Source organism: Cavia porcellus, unplaced genomic scaffold (genome assembly GCF_034190915.1).
Source record: "Cavia porcellus strain 051 isolate PalLab524CR breed Dunkin Hartley unplaced genomic scaffold, mCavPor4.1 scaffold_1, whole genome shotgun sequence".
In the NCBI taxonomy this organism is placed as follows: Eukaryota; Metazoa; Chordata; class Mammalia; order Rodentia; family Caviidae; genus Cavia; species Cavia porcellus.
The window spans coordinates 177,084,373-177,101,559 of NW_026947484.1; the positions used below are offsets into that span (position 1 = coordinate 177,084,373).

The 17,187-nt window shown below is 37.7% G+C and overlaps 1 protein-coding gene across 4 annotated transcripts; it reads right to left on the bottom strand.

The window, feature by feature from the left end:
- Positions 1–802: 802 nt before the first annotated feature.
- Positions 803–16,219, bottom strand: Znf483 (zinc finger protein 483). Of its 4 annotated transcripts, XM_063260866.1 has the most exons (7): positions 16,010–16,219; positions 13,842–14,374; positions 11,776–11,861; positions 10,018–10,144; positions 9,543–9,638; positions 6,558–6,641; positions 6,065–6,311 (listed from the first exon to the last, which is right to left on the bottom strand). In XM_063260866.1, exons 2-6 carry the CDS (start codon positions 14,254–14,256, stop codon positions 6,592–6,594), a joined length of 774 nt encoding a protein of 257 aa, XP_063116936.1. In that variant the 5' UTR covers positions 14,257–14,374; positions 16,010–16,219; the 3' UTR covers positions 6,065–6,311; positions 6,558–6,591. The 4 variants fall into 4 exon arrangements, with proteins under 4 accessions (XP_003463861.3, XP_013001340.2, XP_063116929.1 ...); XM_003463813.5 differs by lacking the exon at positions 6,558–6,641 and having other exon boundaries at positions 803–6,311; positions 16,010–16,159; XM_013145886.3 differs by lacking the exons at positions 6,558–6,641; positions 16,010–16,219 and adding an exon at positions 15,648–15,992 and having other exon boundaries at positions 803–6,311.
- Between the last annotated feature and the right edge of the window lie 968 nt (positions 16,220–17,187).

Consider the following 17,187-nt stretch of genomic DNA (forward strand, 5'->3'; position numbering starts at 1 on the left):
TGTAACTTGAACAATTATTTCTAAGATGACAATATGTAATCCATTAACTAGTGATCTCCTGTTTATTTTTTTCTGTAAATCTGTACAACTTGTACCCTTTCTCTGCTTTTTCTCCTTAAATAAAATTAAAAAAAAAAAGACATTATGGCAGCCATTGCTGATTTACTATTATCTTCTTTTGAAGTCCTACCATGCTTTTGTTGTTTTGATTGGTTCTATCTTCTTGTGTTTTATTTGATTTTATTATGTGTGATGGTATAAACAAATTTTTTAAGAAAAATGAGATAGGGGCTGGGGATTTAGCTTAGCGGCATAAGCACCTACCTTACAAATGCGCAGTCGTGAGTTCAATCCCTGGTTCCGCAAAAAAAAAAAAAAAAAAAAAAAAAAAGAAAGAAAAATGAGATATTATACTAGCCATTGTTCATTTCCTGTTATTTGGTTTTGAAGTCCTGCAATGCTTTCATTCTCTTGAATGGTTTTATACTATTTTGTTATGTTTGATATTATTGTGTGTGAAGGCATGGTCAACTGTTTTGAAGAAAACAAGAAACATTATGGTAGCCACTGTTGATGGCCTGTTGTCTTATTGTGAAGTCCTGTGTTGCTTGCATTGTTCTGTTCTGATTTGCTTTGTTTTGTTGTTTTGTTTTCTTCAAACAGATCAATAATGTACTCAGCAAGCTCAGAGAAATATAGTTAAACAGATAATGGATTCAAAAAAGAAAACTATCAACAGGGGTACAGATGACACTAATAAAAAAATGAGCTACACAAAAAAATGAACCCTAAGGTGAAGCACTTTTTTCATTAAACACAACTTTATTTAATAGAACCACAATTCACTTTAGCCACTGCATCGCATAGGACACTGTTGTGACTTATTCAGGAACGTGCATTATTTTTAGTGTCACATGTAAACAACACCATCAATCTACTCAGTATCAAAGACTGATTCAGTTCAGATAACTTTATGCACAGATAAAATATCACAATAGGTTAATTTGGGTATATTACACAAATAGTGTAAGAGTATACCTATGCAGACAGCAAGTTATAATGTTACATAAACCATAAATTTCTATCTACTGTTTTATAGTTATTTTCTAGTTAAAAACTGGGGAAACATTAAAAATGTAAACAAAGGCATATTACTGAGGCAGAATTTGGTGAAGACACAGAGGCTTATACTATATCCAGTCAAGAAAAATGGGAATAAAAGAGCATAGCAGATGTTCAATGATAAATTGTAATTATAATTTACAGCAGCAAACAAGAGCACTATTTAATTCCAGTGTAAGACAATACAGTAGACAATACTTGAGATAATATTTAAGATTTACAGAAGTTTTCAACAATTTATTCAAAAAAAATCCATCAAATTAGTCAGACAAGAATTTCCAAGAAAAAAACTGTTTTAAGCAAATTTTAAAAGGATCTGTTTGTAAACTTACCCAGCTATAAAACAGCTTGTTTTTACACACACACAAATGTTAGATGCAGTAAAAATAATCATGTTACTATAATTTAGAAACTTGTGAGCAAATGACATCTAAAAAACTCACTGAGGAAAACAAGTTTTCAAATATACCATTAAACAATTTTGTTCACACAATATACATGAGCAAATCACATTATAGGATATATATTTATAATAATATCAAAGACCAGTTGATTCAAAATTTGAAATTTTTTGAGTCTTTTTCTTTAGTTTTAGATACATCATGTGACATAACACACTGCTCAAAAAAAAACTTGGGAGATACTCCATCTCAAAGGACATTTAAATTTACAAAACATCAATTAACTACCTAAATTCAAACACATGACATAATTTTTGACAATTTTCCAAGATAAAGACTAATTTCTATCATGAATATGGAATTTTAAAGCAAGAGATGTTTTCCCTCTTTGCTTTACTGTAGTGTACAAGTCATGCTGAAAATAAAAATTTTAACAATGAGAGTAATATGATACACTACGTCTTAGATAAATTTAAAACATGTTAATGAAAAAAAGAAACAAAGGACCACATAAATGCCCAGGTACGGGTAACTGTACATATAAACTGATTAATGGCTGCCTTGGATTAAGGATGTGATTGACTGTTAGTATAAGGAAAATGGGGATGACAGTGTCAAGAATGCGTTGTGATGAAGGCTGTACAAATTCAGTAAATTTACTAAAATCTACTGATCTGTACAGCTGAAATGTTTTTCATGTATAATTTATACCTTGATAAAATTGTAAAGGAAGTTTATACTGCCAATGCCCAAGTGATACTGGGATAACATCCACTTATGAAAGATGGGAAGTCTAACCTCAGTAAACAACCTATAACAAATCTCCTCTCAAGAAGAGTTTTACCAATTTGTTAAGTTCTTTCCACAAATCATAATTTTTCAGGAAAAAAAAATCCTTACAATACTAGTATATTATTATATAATATATAATATATAATAATAATATATAATATATAATATATAATATATAATAATATAATATATAATATATAATATTATATATTATAATATATTATAATATATTATATTATAATATATTATAATATAATATAATATATTATATTATATAATATATTATATATAATTATATAATATATTATAATTATATAATATATTATATTATATAATATATTATATTATAATATAATATATTATATTATAATATATTATATAATATATAATATATAATAATAATATATAATATATAATATATAATATATTATTATATTATAATAATATATTATTACAGCCTATATTCTTTTCCTGGCTAAAGTGCATTTGGTACATCCATTAGGATAACTACATGTATCAAATCATCACACAGCAGTGTTTGAACTGCAGGCTTTGAAGGTTGAGAGATACGCAGAGAAAAACCAAAACCCACATCCAGAGGTAGCATTTCAAACCTAAGCACCTTAAATTACAGCAAATGTTCCTGAGTCTCAGATCAGCATTAAGATCACTTCGCTTTCATAAGCTCAGAGTTCCACAGCTCAGTTGTTTTTTACAGAAACTGCCTCAAATTTCAACTTTAAGAACTTATTTCTACACTATTGCCAAGTCACTAGCACTTCTCTGGAGCCCCATGACCTGAGACCCAAACCTAAATCACTCAGAATCTTTAGTTTCTTTTCCAGTCAGAAATTATTCCGACTTCACCAATAAAATTTTAAAAGAATATTCATCAATACCCGTATATTCCTACCCCTGGAGGTCTAATTACACACACACTCAAAAGTAACTCAAAACATCATCAATACTATTATCCTTTCCTTGAACCTGACTAGCTATGAAATGGGGTCTCTTTAAATTTTAGTGGAGCCAGGGGTACAGCTTAGTGGCACAGCTCCTACCTGGCAAGCACAAGGTCCTGAGTTCAATCCCCAGTACCAAAAAAAAAAAAAAAGAAAAAGAAAAAGGAAAATAATAAATTTTACTGCATTACGTATTCTCCAGATGGTAGAGGACTAGAATATTAAATTTCTACAATGGAAAAGTTGGGCTATACACAGAAGAGAAGTTGACAAGTAAGAAAGTAGATCCTCCATTTAAAGGAGACAGTCGCTACTCAGAACCAGCTGAGTGCTGTAGAGATCTGAGTCCAGTATGGGCAGCCCTTATAATTATTTTTAAAAGAGAAACCTTGTTTGAACATGAAAGTCTCTAATTTGAAACAATGGCAACTAAGCGCGCGCGCACACACACACACACACACACACACACACACACACACACACACACGTAAAAATCCTGCACTGCAGACAACCCAAGGCATGACTCAGGGCCCAATCTAAGAGATGTGGTTGCTGCTATACTGAATGCTTACACTGCAACTGCAGGAAGCTGTATTTGCTACAGACACAAATTTTAAAATATGTAATTCTGTGTTGCAAATGAAAACCCACTCAGAACAGCTGTTTTCAGCAAGTTTCTTTCCCCAACCCCAATCTATTCTCCTGGGACTGTGACTCTCATGACTGAGTTAACTCAAGTTTGAGTTTTTTGGATGCTTGATCCCTTCAGTTAGTAACCAAAATAAAAAGTTTGGGGCATTTTATGTCATTAGAGATTCCCTGAAGGCAAAGAGTTTGAGCTCTATCTTATTCCTATCACATTCTAAGGATTCCTGCATCAAACAGCTAGAGTATTTGGCACTCTCACTGAAATAGAAGTCTAGTATGGTATAAGAGAACAATTTTCTATCAGAGAAACAAGAAAATTCCAAAAAATAAAAAACATTTAACACTTTCTACAGCATCAGTTAGGAGAGATAAGAAAAACAAACAAACAAAACCCTCAGAAATCATTAGTCCCTTCCATTTGTTCTACTGGTACACAACCTAAAATTCAGACGTAAGGTTATGTAGAATACAGCTGTCAATATGGGACACATTGCCCATGTAATATAAGTCAAGCTATCATGATCCATGTCAGCAGAGCAGGAGCAAGAGAGGGAAATATCCTGAAGAAAAACACTTTATAGTTTTAAGTTTGGCCTTTTAGAATCATTTTACACCTCATGTCTTCTTCACTTTCCACATGACTTTATCCACTGTACTACTTACTGTTTATCAGCAGGTGATAGCCTCGAAATGAACAAGTATGGAGAAGAGTAATTTCCCTAGCTGCTAACCCACTGAAATTGCAGCTATTAATCAATATTGTTTATATTCAGGTTTTCTAGTAATTTGGATATTTCCAACCCCACCTTACTGTGTTTGCAAGACTACCTTGTAGCATGAGATGCCCGATGTCTGATAAGGCCTGAAATACTTTTAAATTTTTTGTCACATTTATTGCATTCATAGTCACTTGTTCTGGTATGAATTTTCATGTGTTCTGCAAGGATTGTGCTCCGACTAAAGGTTGCTCCACAATAGTCACATTCGTAAGGTTTCTCTCCAGTATGACTTCGGTAATGTTCATTAAGAGATGAACTCTGACTGAAGGTTTTCCCACAGTCTTTACATTTGTAAGGTTTCGCACCTGTATGGGTTCTCAGATGACGAGTGAGAAGGGAAGGGGTAGGGAAGGCTTTCTCACACTGGTCACATTTGAAGGGTTTTTCTCCTTTATGAAGTCTTTGATGATAAACAAAAGATGAAAAATGGCTAAACTTGGCATCACAATCCTTACATGAATATGGTTTTTCTCCAGTGTGAATTCTCTGATGTCGTGTAAGGCAAGAAGTCTGTCTAAAGGATTTTCCACATTCATTACATGAATATGGTTTCTCTCCAGTATGAATTCTCTGATGTTTGGCAAGGGAAGAGCTATGAGTAAAGGATTTCCCACAATCTTTGCATTTGTAAGGTTTTTCTCCAGTATGAGTACGCTGATGTTGAGCAAGAGTTGAACTGTCACTGAAGGGTCTCCCACACTCTTTACACTGAAAGGGTTTTTCTCCAGTATGAATTCTTTGATGTTTACTGACATCAGTACACAGGGTGAAACCTTTTCCACAGTGTTTACATTTGTAGGGTTTGTCTACATTCTTAGTTTTGCGACGTGACTTGAGTGATGAACTACCACTATGAGCTTTTTTATTATGAGTTTTTCTACAATCAGCACACATACTGGGTTTCTCTGCAGTGTGAATTCTATGAGGTTTGCTAGGTGAGGCACTATAACAAAAGGCTTTTCCACATTTACTACATTTATGAGTAGTTTTTCCAGAGTTAGTTCCCTTGTCTTCCTCTGAGGTTGCGCCTTGATGTAATTTCTTGTGACATTTTTCACACATAGGGCTTCTTCTATTACAATGGGATAAACTTCGTGTAAAAGCTATCCCACAGTTACTGCATTTCCGGGATTTAGTCCCCAAATAAATTTTCTTACATTTCTGATGCTCAGTTAAACATAAAGCGCAATGTTGGTCTTTTCCAGCTTCACTGCGTTTCTGTGACTTTTCTGCAACATGTTCTCTGCTTTTCGGAACAAGATCTGAATGAAAATTGAAGGGTTTCTTGCCTTCGTTATACTTCTTGGACTTCTTCCTTAAATAGGCTTTCAGGTGTTTGAATTTCTTTCCAAAGGGGCTCTTTTCTGGGTCTACTACTTCACCTTTATTGTTTCTCTTGTGAGTTTCCTTTTCTGTGACTGGTCCTTTTGAACTCTGCTGTGTGCTACGATCCTCTTTGGATTTGCCATAACGTTTCTTGAATTCTGCTATCAGATCACAACCATCATCCTTGAAGCATTCTTCTATTATTTTCTCTGAAGTTAATTCTTCCATGAAAACATCACGGTTTTGAACAGATTCCTCCAATTCACCTGGAGGCTCGCACTCTGAAAGAAATAACACGACAGAACATTTCCTGCTTGCAACTAAAGAAGCTGAGGTATTGGAGACTGAAATAGAAACCCAGAAAATCATGATATGGAAATTGTCTCAGATCGTTTTCAATTAATGCTCTATTAAATAAACAAAACAACAGCAAGATAGTCCAGTAAGATAAAAAACAAAGGTTAGGAAAAGTTTTAAAGAATATGAAAAGTACTTCATAGTTAATAAATGCAGGTTCTCATCCTCACTTCAAATTTCTATTTCGGGGGCTGGGGATTTAGCTCAGCGGCATAAGCGCCTGCCTTGTAAGCAGGCAGTCATGAGTTCAATCCCTGGTACCGATAAAAAAGGAAAAAGACAAAACAAATAAATAAATAAATAAAAATAAATTTCTATTTCAAACCTATTTTCCTTACATCTAAAGTTTTCCCTTCATAAATTAATATTAATATTCATAAATATTAATATTTACTGCATATTTACAGAATGCTAGCACACTAAGCATTTTATTTGCATTATTGTGCATCTTCACCACAATCCAAATAGTATCACTTACTATTATTCCTGATTTATGGATGTGACATCCAGACACCTGAGTGTAAGCAGCTTGCATATGGTCACATGCATTATAAGATAGATTTTTAAACTAGCCTAACACCAAAGCCCATGCTTTTGATTCCTATACCATATGGTCTCTTCTCAAAACAAAGCAAACATTTTATAGAAAATGTTCATCATATCACAAATATGCAATGTCATATGCTAGACTTTTAACAGTTACCACAACTTGGCCCTATCAACCATAGAACACTCTAACCAGGAAGACATTTCTAGTCCCTCCTACACTGGAGCACTTTTGCTACTATTCTTTTGGTCTTAAAACTTCACACTACCTAGCATGTAATCCCACAGCACCCTCACCATCACATATACATTTGACAGGGCTTAGGTGTCAAGTCTCACAGTTTTTAAAGTTTTTTCCAATACTGTATCCTGACTGTGCTTTTCTCAGATCTTGGAATTAATTTACTAGCCACATCATTCAACTTGGCATTTCATCAAGGTCCCATTATCACTTTCATAAAATTGCTTTAAACAGAAAACTGTAAGATACACTTACTCAAAATCCTATTACCCAGAAGTTATATGAATTCTTTTATGGAAAATATTCAGTTTAGAAAACTGTACATGTATTCTTACTGTTCTTCATTTATCATTATTTCCTATCCATTCAACATAAAAATGATTTTACTCAGTTATATGATAATCAATCATTAGATATAGTTTGCTTATTTATTCCCTGAACTCACCTTTCTAATGTACTTAATGTTCTTTATTGATTCGCATTAGTTTTTGTTTGTTTGTTCTAGGAGACAAGGTCTTACTATGTAGTTCAGGATGGCCCTGAACTCACTATGTAGCCCACGCTGCCCATGGACTCATACATATGTGCAGGACCACACCTGGCTGATCTGCATTAGCTTCCATAAAATTATGGCTATGATTCTGCTTTGTCAAAAAAATTTTCTCCAATGTTGTGACTTTTTTTTGGTACCAGGGATTGCTCATGACCTCATGCTTGCTGGGTAGGCGCTTATGCCACTGAGCCAAATCCCCAGCTTCTGTAAGTGACTTTTTAAAGAACTTGTACATCTACAAGCTGCTTCCTCTACACAGCATCTTGGGCAAGGGATATATTTTATATAATGATTCTATAGCAATCTAAACCGATTTAAGATCTATCTTTAAGAGGCTGGGGATTTAGCTCAGTGGCCTAAGCACCTGCCTTGCAAGCAGGCGGTTGTGAGTTCGATCCCTGGTACCGATATAAAAAGAAAAAGACAAAAAAAAAAAAAGATCTATCTTTGGAGTCACTCTCCAAAACGCTATTTAGATAACATAATACAATTGTTCTTCAGTTATGTAATTATTTTGGAAACAGTCAAGAAATTGGCAAAATGAATGGTTTAAGAGATGGAATAGAGCAAGACGCACTATTGGTTTTATTTTTTAAAGATATTTAAAATAAAATAAAGATATTCATACATATAACAATTTATTTTTTAAAATGCACTTTAAAACACTGTTAAGGTTTAAGAAGATAAAAAGGGTAAAGATAGGATAATCTTATACCTCAAAAGTAATACCAGTGTTAACATGAATTTCCTGAGACATGAAAAATTCTTATTTAATCTATGTACTTAGACATATGTGCACATTTGCATTTTTTTTTCTTTTCACAAAAATGGAATCACCACACATGCAGTCAACTGGATGAAGACCTACTTATCCTTCAGCACTGTATAGCACAGATTCCCCTCCACAACCCTGCGGCTGGCTGATGGGAGCTCTGGTGAGCAGCACTGCTCAGGAATGTAAGAGTGTCAGACTACATACTGCTGCTCAGGATCAGAAATTCAAAATTCTAAGCAAAGTTTCTACTGAATATATATCATTTCCACACCATCCTAAAGTTGAAAAGTCTCAGAAACACACACTAAAAAGACTCTCCCTCACCAACCTTTCTTCTGTCATTCATAGGTATCAGAACTGCATCATATTCTTACAGCTCTTCCAATTTCTTCCAACTCCCTCCTCATTTTTCTTCACTGGATTTTGTCCTAATAAATCTGTGTAGTTAGTCATGTCTTGACATCTGTTTCTTCAAGAACCCAGACCAACAGTCTCTCTCATTAAAAAAAACCAAAAAAAACATTTCAGGCTTTCAGGCTTTTGATCATGGTAGCACATGCCTGTAATCTCAGAGCCAGGGAGGCTGAGGCAGGAGGATTGGCATTAATGAGACCAGCCTGGGCAACATATTAAGTTCAAAACCAACCTTAACTACATAGCACAACCCTGTTTAACAACAAATTCCAATCAGTGCACTGCTGGTACACCAGGAATCCTAGCCAGTCACCAGGCTGAGGCAGAAGAAAGAACGACTGTGACTCTGAGGCTAGCCTAGATAATTTAGTGAGACCTTGTCAAAATTAAGTTAAACTATTAAAAAATAAAATAAGGGCTGAGGATTTAGCTCAGTGGAAGAATACTTGCTTAGCACTCCCAAGGTCCTGGGTCCAGTATCCAGTATGAAGGAAAAAAAATCCAGAAGGCAAGTGATCTCTTCTAATTATCCTTATATTTTTGCATCACGAGCCCAACAAAGGCTCTTTCCAACAGACTTGATAAACAACCATTTTCATTTCCTTATGAACTTTTCACCAACTTACCTGGCCTGGAGTGTTTTGAGAGTTCTTTTTCCACTAGTCTTGGTAATTCAACCCATTTTAGCCGGGAAATCAAATCTAATTTGGAAACTGGAAAGCCTGCTCATAGAGAAAAAATGGAAATGGTTACATATAGAATAAGACACCTCAACATACATGTATAGCACTGGACCATCCCAGCAAGAGAAAAGATGCTGTCAAACACACAGACTCTGATATTGAAATTGGATGAGGAAACGGGGGAAACGAGGCTCTACGCTTCCAAACAATGAAGACCTTTTTTGTTGGGAGGAAATATCACAGGAAAGTAGTTTTTAGAATCCATTTTTAAGATCAGTCATATTAGTTCCTGGATGCCCAGCCAAAATAAAATATGGAACAGGGACCAAGAGAGGGACCACATTGCACCTGTCTTTCAGTAACAGGGCAGAAAGATACCAAGCTTAGTTGCTAGAACATCAAGAAAGGGTATCTTTACCCAGAAATTCTAAGTTCTTTAAGTTTTCCAGTAGCACATCCTTATACAGCTCCTTTTGAGAAGGCTCCAACTTCTTCCACTCTCTTCTAGAAAAGCTCATGACCACATCTTTGAATGCTATTGATTCCTAGAAGATCAAACACAGTCCTTTTACATTACATTACTCCCAAACAGATCCTAAGAATTCATAAAAGTGGTTAGGATATAAGATAGTTTTCATAGTATTTAAGTTTTCAAAAATTCTAAAATAAACTACGGAGTAGCTATTTTATGACATTACAAGTGCAGAATAAGGTATTACATAATCTCTGCCTCTCCCATTCAGTCTCTGGTGTTAAATACTGTACACATACATCAACCTTGACACTGAATTTTAACCCTAACACACTAATTTCTAGAATTAAAAAGACAATCAGAAATGAAGGGTATGATGTGCATTCCCAAAGCCCAAATTTGCAGGATTAAAATAAGGTAATTATTATCACCAACCACCTTCCAAATTTTAACTTTCAGTTTATGTACAGCAATTATCTTTTGTGTTCAGTAACACACACGTGGAAGTAGTCTGTATTTATAAACAAGCAAACTGATTTATTACATTTTCTACTGCATGCTCTGTATGAAATCTGACAGGCAGTATAAGAGTTCCATTAGCAGCTTCCCAGGGATGAAACATCATAAATTATCATTACCTCAGTGGGTTAAAACAATAGAAATGTATTCTTTCCCAGTTCTGGAGGCCAGAAAGAGATGAAGGTGTTGGCAGGGATGCATTCCCTTTAGAAGCTCCAGAGTGGCAGTTCCCAGCCTCTTGCTGCTTCTGGTGACTGCCAGTATTCCTTCGCTTTGGCCCCATCACTTCAAACTGCCTCCCTCTTCACATCAGCTCTGATTCGTATTTTCTTTTCTTTCTTTTTTTTTTTTTCGTTTGTATCGGTACCAGGGATCGAACTCACGACTGCCTGCTTGCAAGGCAGACGCTTATGCCGCTGAGCTAAATCCCCAGCCTGATTCGTATTTTCAAACTTCCTCTGCTTCTAATATAGACACCTGTGATGGCACTTAGCACCTCCTCTTATGATCCAGGATAAACTCCTTATTCTAAAACCCTTAATTCAATCACACCCGTAAAGATCCTTCTTCTAAATGAAGTAACATCCACAAGTGCCAGCGATCAGGATGTTATGGACTTCATTATTGGACTGTTTCAGCACTATTACTCACTTTTTTTTTCCTGATTAATAATTACTAGTACATAGAAAACATGTTGGTTTGTAACCATCTGCTTCTCCCAGGTATTACATTCATTTCAGTCTTGCTCATTTGGTTTTGTGAGGTTTTCCAAATGGACAATAATACTGTGTGCAGTACAAATTTGCTTCCTTCATACTAACATTTATATTCTCATTTCCTTCTTACCTTATTACATTAGCTAGAATGTTCAGAAAATACTGATTCGTAGCACAGTTTCTTAGGTCATTTTACTGACATTGTGAAGGCTGCTTTTTTTTAGCTGGAGATGCCCTTTATCACAGGAACAATATATTTTACTTCTATGTAATTCTACTGGATGTAGCTGGGGACTTTTAGGAAACATTCGTGTTTTGAGTCAGTTGTGCCATTGTGATCACGCGATGTGTGAGATCTTCACAACATGTGAAGATGAACTGTGAGTTCCCTGTATTATTTTTTACTTATACTACTAAGAGCTCAGTTAAGTATTCATTTAAGAATGAAAACCAGTGAGAGGAAGCTTACACATGTTTCCGTGTTTGGAACAGCAACCAGTTTATCTTCTCCTGAGTTATCCTCTTGGTTAACAGCAGAATCTTGAACAGCTGGAGCTAGGAAAGGGTGGCGGGGGGGGGGGGGGGGAATCAGTCCAGTCTTTCAAATGAAATCAGCAGACTAAAAATCTTCTTCAGACTAAAAAAAACCCTTATATATATGGCATATGTTTCTGCAATAATATAGTAGAGGAAAACACAAGATTTTCCCTCTATATAATGGAACTCTTCTGTGATTCCAAATGTGTATTGAGGGGTTCTCCACACCAACCATGATAATTATGCAATGCACTTTCCAATGGATACCAATTTGGTATCCTCCAATTTAATTCTGATGCTATTTGCAGATAGCACTACATTCTTCAGGTTGAAGTCTCAGTCCCACAACACTGTCCCCCATTTCAGTTGCCACTCTTGGCCTCCAAATCTCTAACCAACAGCCATAAATCAGAGTTCCCACTACCCCTTACTTGGAGTGGAATCATTCTAATGGCGCAAAAGAACACAAAAAATATTTAGTGATGTTTACCCATTGTTACAAAGGATACATACAGGTGAACAGCCAGATGGAAGACAGTAAAGGCAAAACACATAGGAAGAGGTCGGGAGCTTCTGAAATTGGCTAAAGCCTAGACATACTGGGACATAAATTCTTTCCATGCTCTTTTCCTCCACTAACTTCCATGAGTTCAGCTACCTGGAAGTTCTCAAACCTATTGTTTTGGAGTTTTCAAGATACTTCATGAAGACATGACTTATTTCTGGCCCTCCTCCCTCTCCGTAGTGGAAGGCAGGGCTTAGAGCTCCAATTCTCTAAATGCAGGTTGGTTCCCTTGGTAATCAGGCCCCAAGTGATACTTATTTAGGGACTTTCAAAAATCTACTCATTAATAAAGTACATATGGAAACAGCTTGTTATAAATAACAAAAGGACTGCCTTTCACATGGATAGCTCAGAAGCTATCTTGGCACAAGTTTTAGGTGCCAAAGAGAAAGGGGTAATTTTAATAAAAGTTATTGCTCCAGTTACTCAGAAATTTACAAGATTATAGGAGCTTGAGCTAGGACCTACCCATAGATATGTATTTCATAGTATCACAACATTTTATGTTTTTCTGGAGAAAATGTAAGACATAGTCTCCTGACTCTTTGAAAACAGAACAGAGATGGTTCATATAAAAACTCTGGGTTTTTCTTCCCCCTACCTCATTGAAAAGTCCTTTCAGTTCTTTTTTTTTTTTTTTTTTTTTTTTCCTTTCAATTCTTAAACTCAGGAAAACTGACTTCCTCCATTCCATACACCCTTGGGTTTAAAGTATTAACCTGCATAAGTTTTTAAATATTTCTAGTTACAAGATATTTTCAGGTAAAATGGCATTTCTTTTTCACACCTAGTCCCAGCACAATGCCTCCCTCAAGTGTCATGAGAATGTCTAGAATGAAGGCACCAAGCAGGTCTCAAGAACCCACTCTGCTCCTGGGATCACCAGCAGGCTCTCTGGCAGCTTTATTGATTTTAGACAACCAGTAAAAAATTAAAATTGCATAATCAAATGCAAATGAAGATTAAAGAAAATGTCCTTCCTTACAAAATGCTAGCAACTAATTCTTTATTATGGAGACATCCTCATCATCTCTAATTATGGAGAGGTGCCACGTTGCAACTTATTCTACCAGGAGCTCTGAGATACAGGAAATAGTGTTTACCTCCATATATTTAATTTGTGGTCATGCAACAAACTGGTGTGTCTAAAATGTGGGTTTCCTGACTCTTCTCTGATTTGTCACTGCAACATGCTACTTTCCCAAAATTCAGGTCTCTGAGACTAAAGTCCTTATAGTAAAGTGTCAATTGCCAGCACTGTGTAAGGTGGAATAGTTTCCTTAAATTAATCCCTCATCTTTGATTACATAATCTCTAATTCTTAAATTTTAGTTTTAAGACTCCTCCTTAGTAGTTAACTCCTTCCTCTAAGTTTATTTCACATCTTGAGATCCTCCCACTTCCTCCCTCCATCTAAAAAAAAAAAAACTCACCTTCCTTTTCTTCAAGTGTTTCTGTTAAGTCCTCTACCAGCGTCACCACCTCCTCACTACTCTTGGGGTGTTGTAACTTTACCCAAATCCTGATCTCCTCAGGCAAAATGGTCAGGAATTGCTCAAATACCAGTAGTTCTAAAATCTGTTCTTTTGTATGAATGTCTGGTCTCAACCACTGACTGCAGAGATCCCAGAGTTGATTCAGGGCTTTCCTAGGTCCAGACTCTCGTGGGTAACAAAACCGCCTGAACTTTTGTCTGAAAGACTCTAGATCAGCCTTGTCTCCACTTAAGATAGCTCCTTGGTTCCCAGGAGTACTGATTCCTGGGACCTTGTTTTGTTCATTTGAGGCTACAGTAGAAGGGCCTGGGAAGAAGGCCTTTATCTTGTTCAAGCGTACTACTGCTTGCATTGTGTATCACAAGCAGGGATCCAGTCCCCTATAGATTATCAGGACAGTCTACCAAAAGCACTATACGCAGTCAAATATTAAGGTTTCCAGGGATCCAGTGTACAGTCTTGCAGTAACTCTGAAAAAGAAACAGAAGACATAGATAAATGAAACACATTGTTAATCCTAAAGACATTGGTTTTGTTCACATACATAGTCTCAGGAGGCTCAGAACGGCCCTAGCTCCACTACTTTATTAAGGGGTAATTCTCTGCATAGATCAAAAGCCATGTTCAGGTAAAGATATCCTCCATGAAAGCAATTACTTTTGGCTTATAAATCTTATCAGAAAAGGCTCATTGTTCCCAGGAATATGGTCTGAAACCTACTTAAACTGATAACTTCTGTCTGCTCTCAAACTGCCACATGTCCCACCAGCAGCTCAACTCAGAAGCCTGACTTCAAATCTGACTATCACATTTCTCTTGCTCCTTTCTTTTCACATAATTAATAACCAAGTTCTGGCAACTTCATTTCCCAAGATCCTCTCCACGATATCCACTGAACTGCCTGAGGATGGCTTCTTCTATCTGGTCTCACACTGTAGCTAAAGGATTTTTTTCTGATGTGCAGTGACTTGTCACACCCATTTACACTCCTTCACCCCTGTTTATACTGGCCAGCAGTATCAGATAAAGTCCCACCACTGGGTGGTATAACCATGGGAACAGGCAGGGGTGACCTCACCTCGAGCTCTCTAACCTACCCTGGGGACACTACAGACACAAAGAAATACCTCCCCCTTCTCAGCCTCAATGCTCTCCTATCCAGTTATTCCCTCTCCATAGGATGAGGCATTCTTCTCTCCTACCAGACTTTCATTCATTCTTAAAAAACCTTACTCTTTTCAACTGTCACCGCTTACGTGAAGCTCTCTTTGGTTCCCAAAATGATCCTTTGTGCACACCCTGCCTTGCGCTGCATGTATTCATTCACTGTACAAATGAGCGAGCATCGACAATGAGCTGGGAGGGCGCGCTCTGGGGTCTGGGCCGTCCAGATGAGCCTCCATTCTCACCAAGGGTCCAGCAAATAACGCAGCTCCCAAAGAACAAAACAGGCGACGCGCGCTTCCTATCGTAATTAGCATGTCAATAGTAACGCATCTCCGCCCGAGGAGCACACTAGGTACGCACAGCGCAGTTTATTCCTTTTCCAGGCATGAGGCGCCCACTAGGCACCTGGCGCCCTTGTGGATACTGGTGACTCCGCAGGTGACTAAGCGCACTCGGCTCAGTCTGCGGGCAACTTACCGCAGAGGCTCAGTGAAAATGTGACGCACGCTCAGGTTCCCGTCCGGGGAAGAAAGGGAGAGGGTGGTTTTCACTCTGGGGTTACAGTATTTGCAATACCTGGAGGTACTTTGGATGATCTGTACCAGCGAGAAAGGATGCTACAGGTATCCGGGAAATACTCAGGGATGCTGATAACCATCTGGCTGTTGTTACCACCACCCCCCCACACACTCTTAAAACACTTCGAGCAAGAAATTATCCCGCCCCAAACCCTTAAATTTGCAGCCGGCGGGCGCAAAAAAGGAAACGAAGGAAGCCGGCGGCTCCGTCTTGCAGGAAAGTGCCAGATTCCCGCAGAAGCAGCCTCAGACACAGCCTGATGGGGCGGTTGCTCTCCACCCGCATCCCGCCCCAGCGGCGCGCTCCTGGCCGGTCATCCAACCGCAGCGCCGGTACAAGGGGCCCGGGACAACCAATACCTGCACCCACTTCCGCAGCCAGCTCAGCCGCAATGAGCTTCCAGAAGCTCGTCCTGCAACGGCTGCGCGCGCAAGCATCCCGGAGCCAGTGCGCCTGCGCAGAGACGCTGAACTACGATTCCCGAAGAGCGCGCGTCCCGCTTTCTGAAAGTCCTGTGCTTTCCATAGGCTCCCATCGGCCTGTTGCGCATGGTTAATGGAAAGCGGTTGGTGGGCTCAGCTACAGAATTATTGCTGCGCCAGAGGCCTGGAGGCCTAGAATCCTCTCAGACTTTCAGATCTAAGCGGCTGTCTCCTTGGCAACCCCTAATCTTCCCTCACCTTCTCCAATCACTACCATCCTCTGTGGTCCAAGGTGGAAAAACCCACTGTAGAAGTACATTAGCAATACATTCAATGCAAGCTGTAATTAACCCTGCAACTAAAATGTTCTCACACGTCTGCCACCAAAACAAACCACCATCACGCCTTGCCTGGATTGTTGAAATAGCTTCTTGGTTTCACCTTTCTTCTCTTGTCCACTGTCCAGTACATCTGCTAGACAGGTGTTTATAAAATATTGCAGATTCGCCAGGCAAAAGCGGGGTCATCAGTTCAATTCCCGGTACAAAAAAAAAGCAAAAACTTCACAGATTAGGTCCTTGTGCTTCAGATCTGCAAAAACTTCTAATTTTGGGGGGTGGGGATTTAGCTCAGCAGCATAAGCACCTGCCTTGTAAGCAGGCAGTCATGAGTTCAATCCCTGGTACCGATAAAAAAAACCTTATTTCACCCAGAATAAAAACCCAAGTCTTCACAGTGGGTCTATAGAGTAGCCTAATGCAGTGAAAGTAATTCAGCCCAACTTCTAAAGCTGGGTACTTCCATTTAACTAACACCTAGATCCAGAAATAGAAAGTCGGGATTTCTAACAGTTTTACTCATTTTCATATCCTAGAATTTAGAACCTAGTGATTAGACTCGGACAGTATGTGTGCTCTTTGTAGGTAACTTCTTTCATTCAAAATTATGTCAGATTTAGCATGTGGTTATCTGTCAGTTGTGTTTGTTGCTACATAGTATTCCTCTTCCACCTATCATTTAGTTTCCTGTTTGCATAACCTTAGACTAGCATGTTTTCCTATATGTGAAGTAGTGTATGTATGCATGTGTGTGTATGTATGTAAAGGGGATTCCCT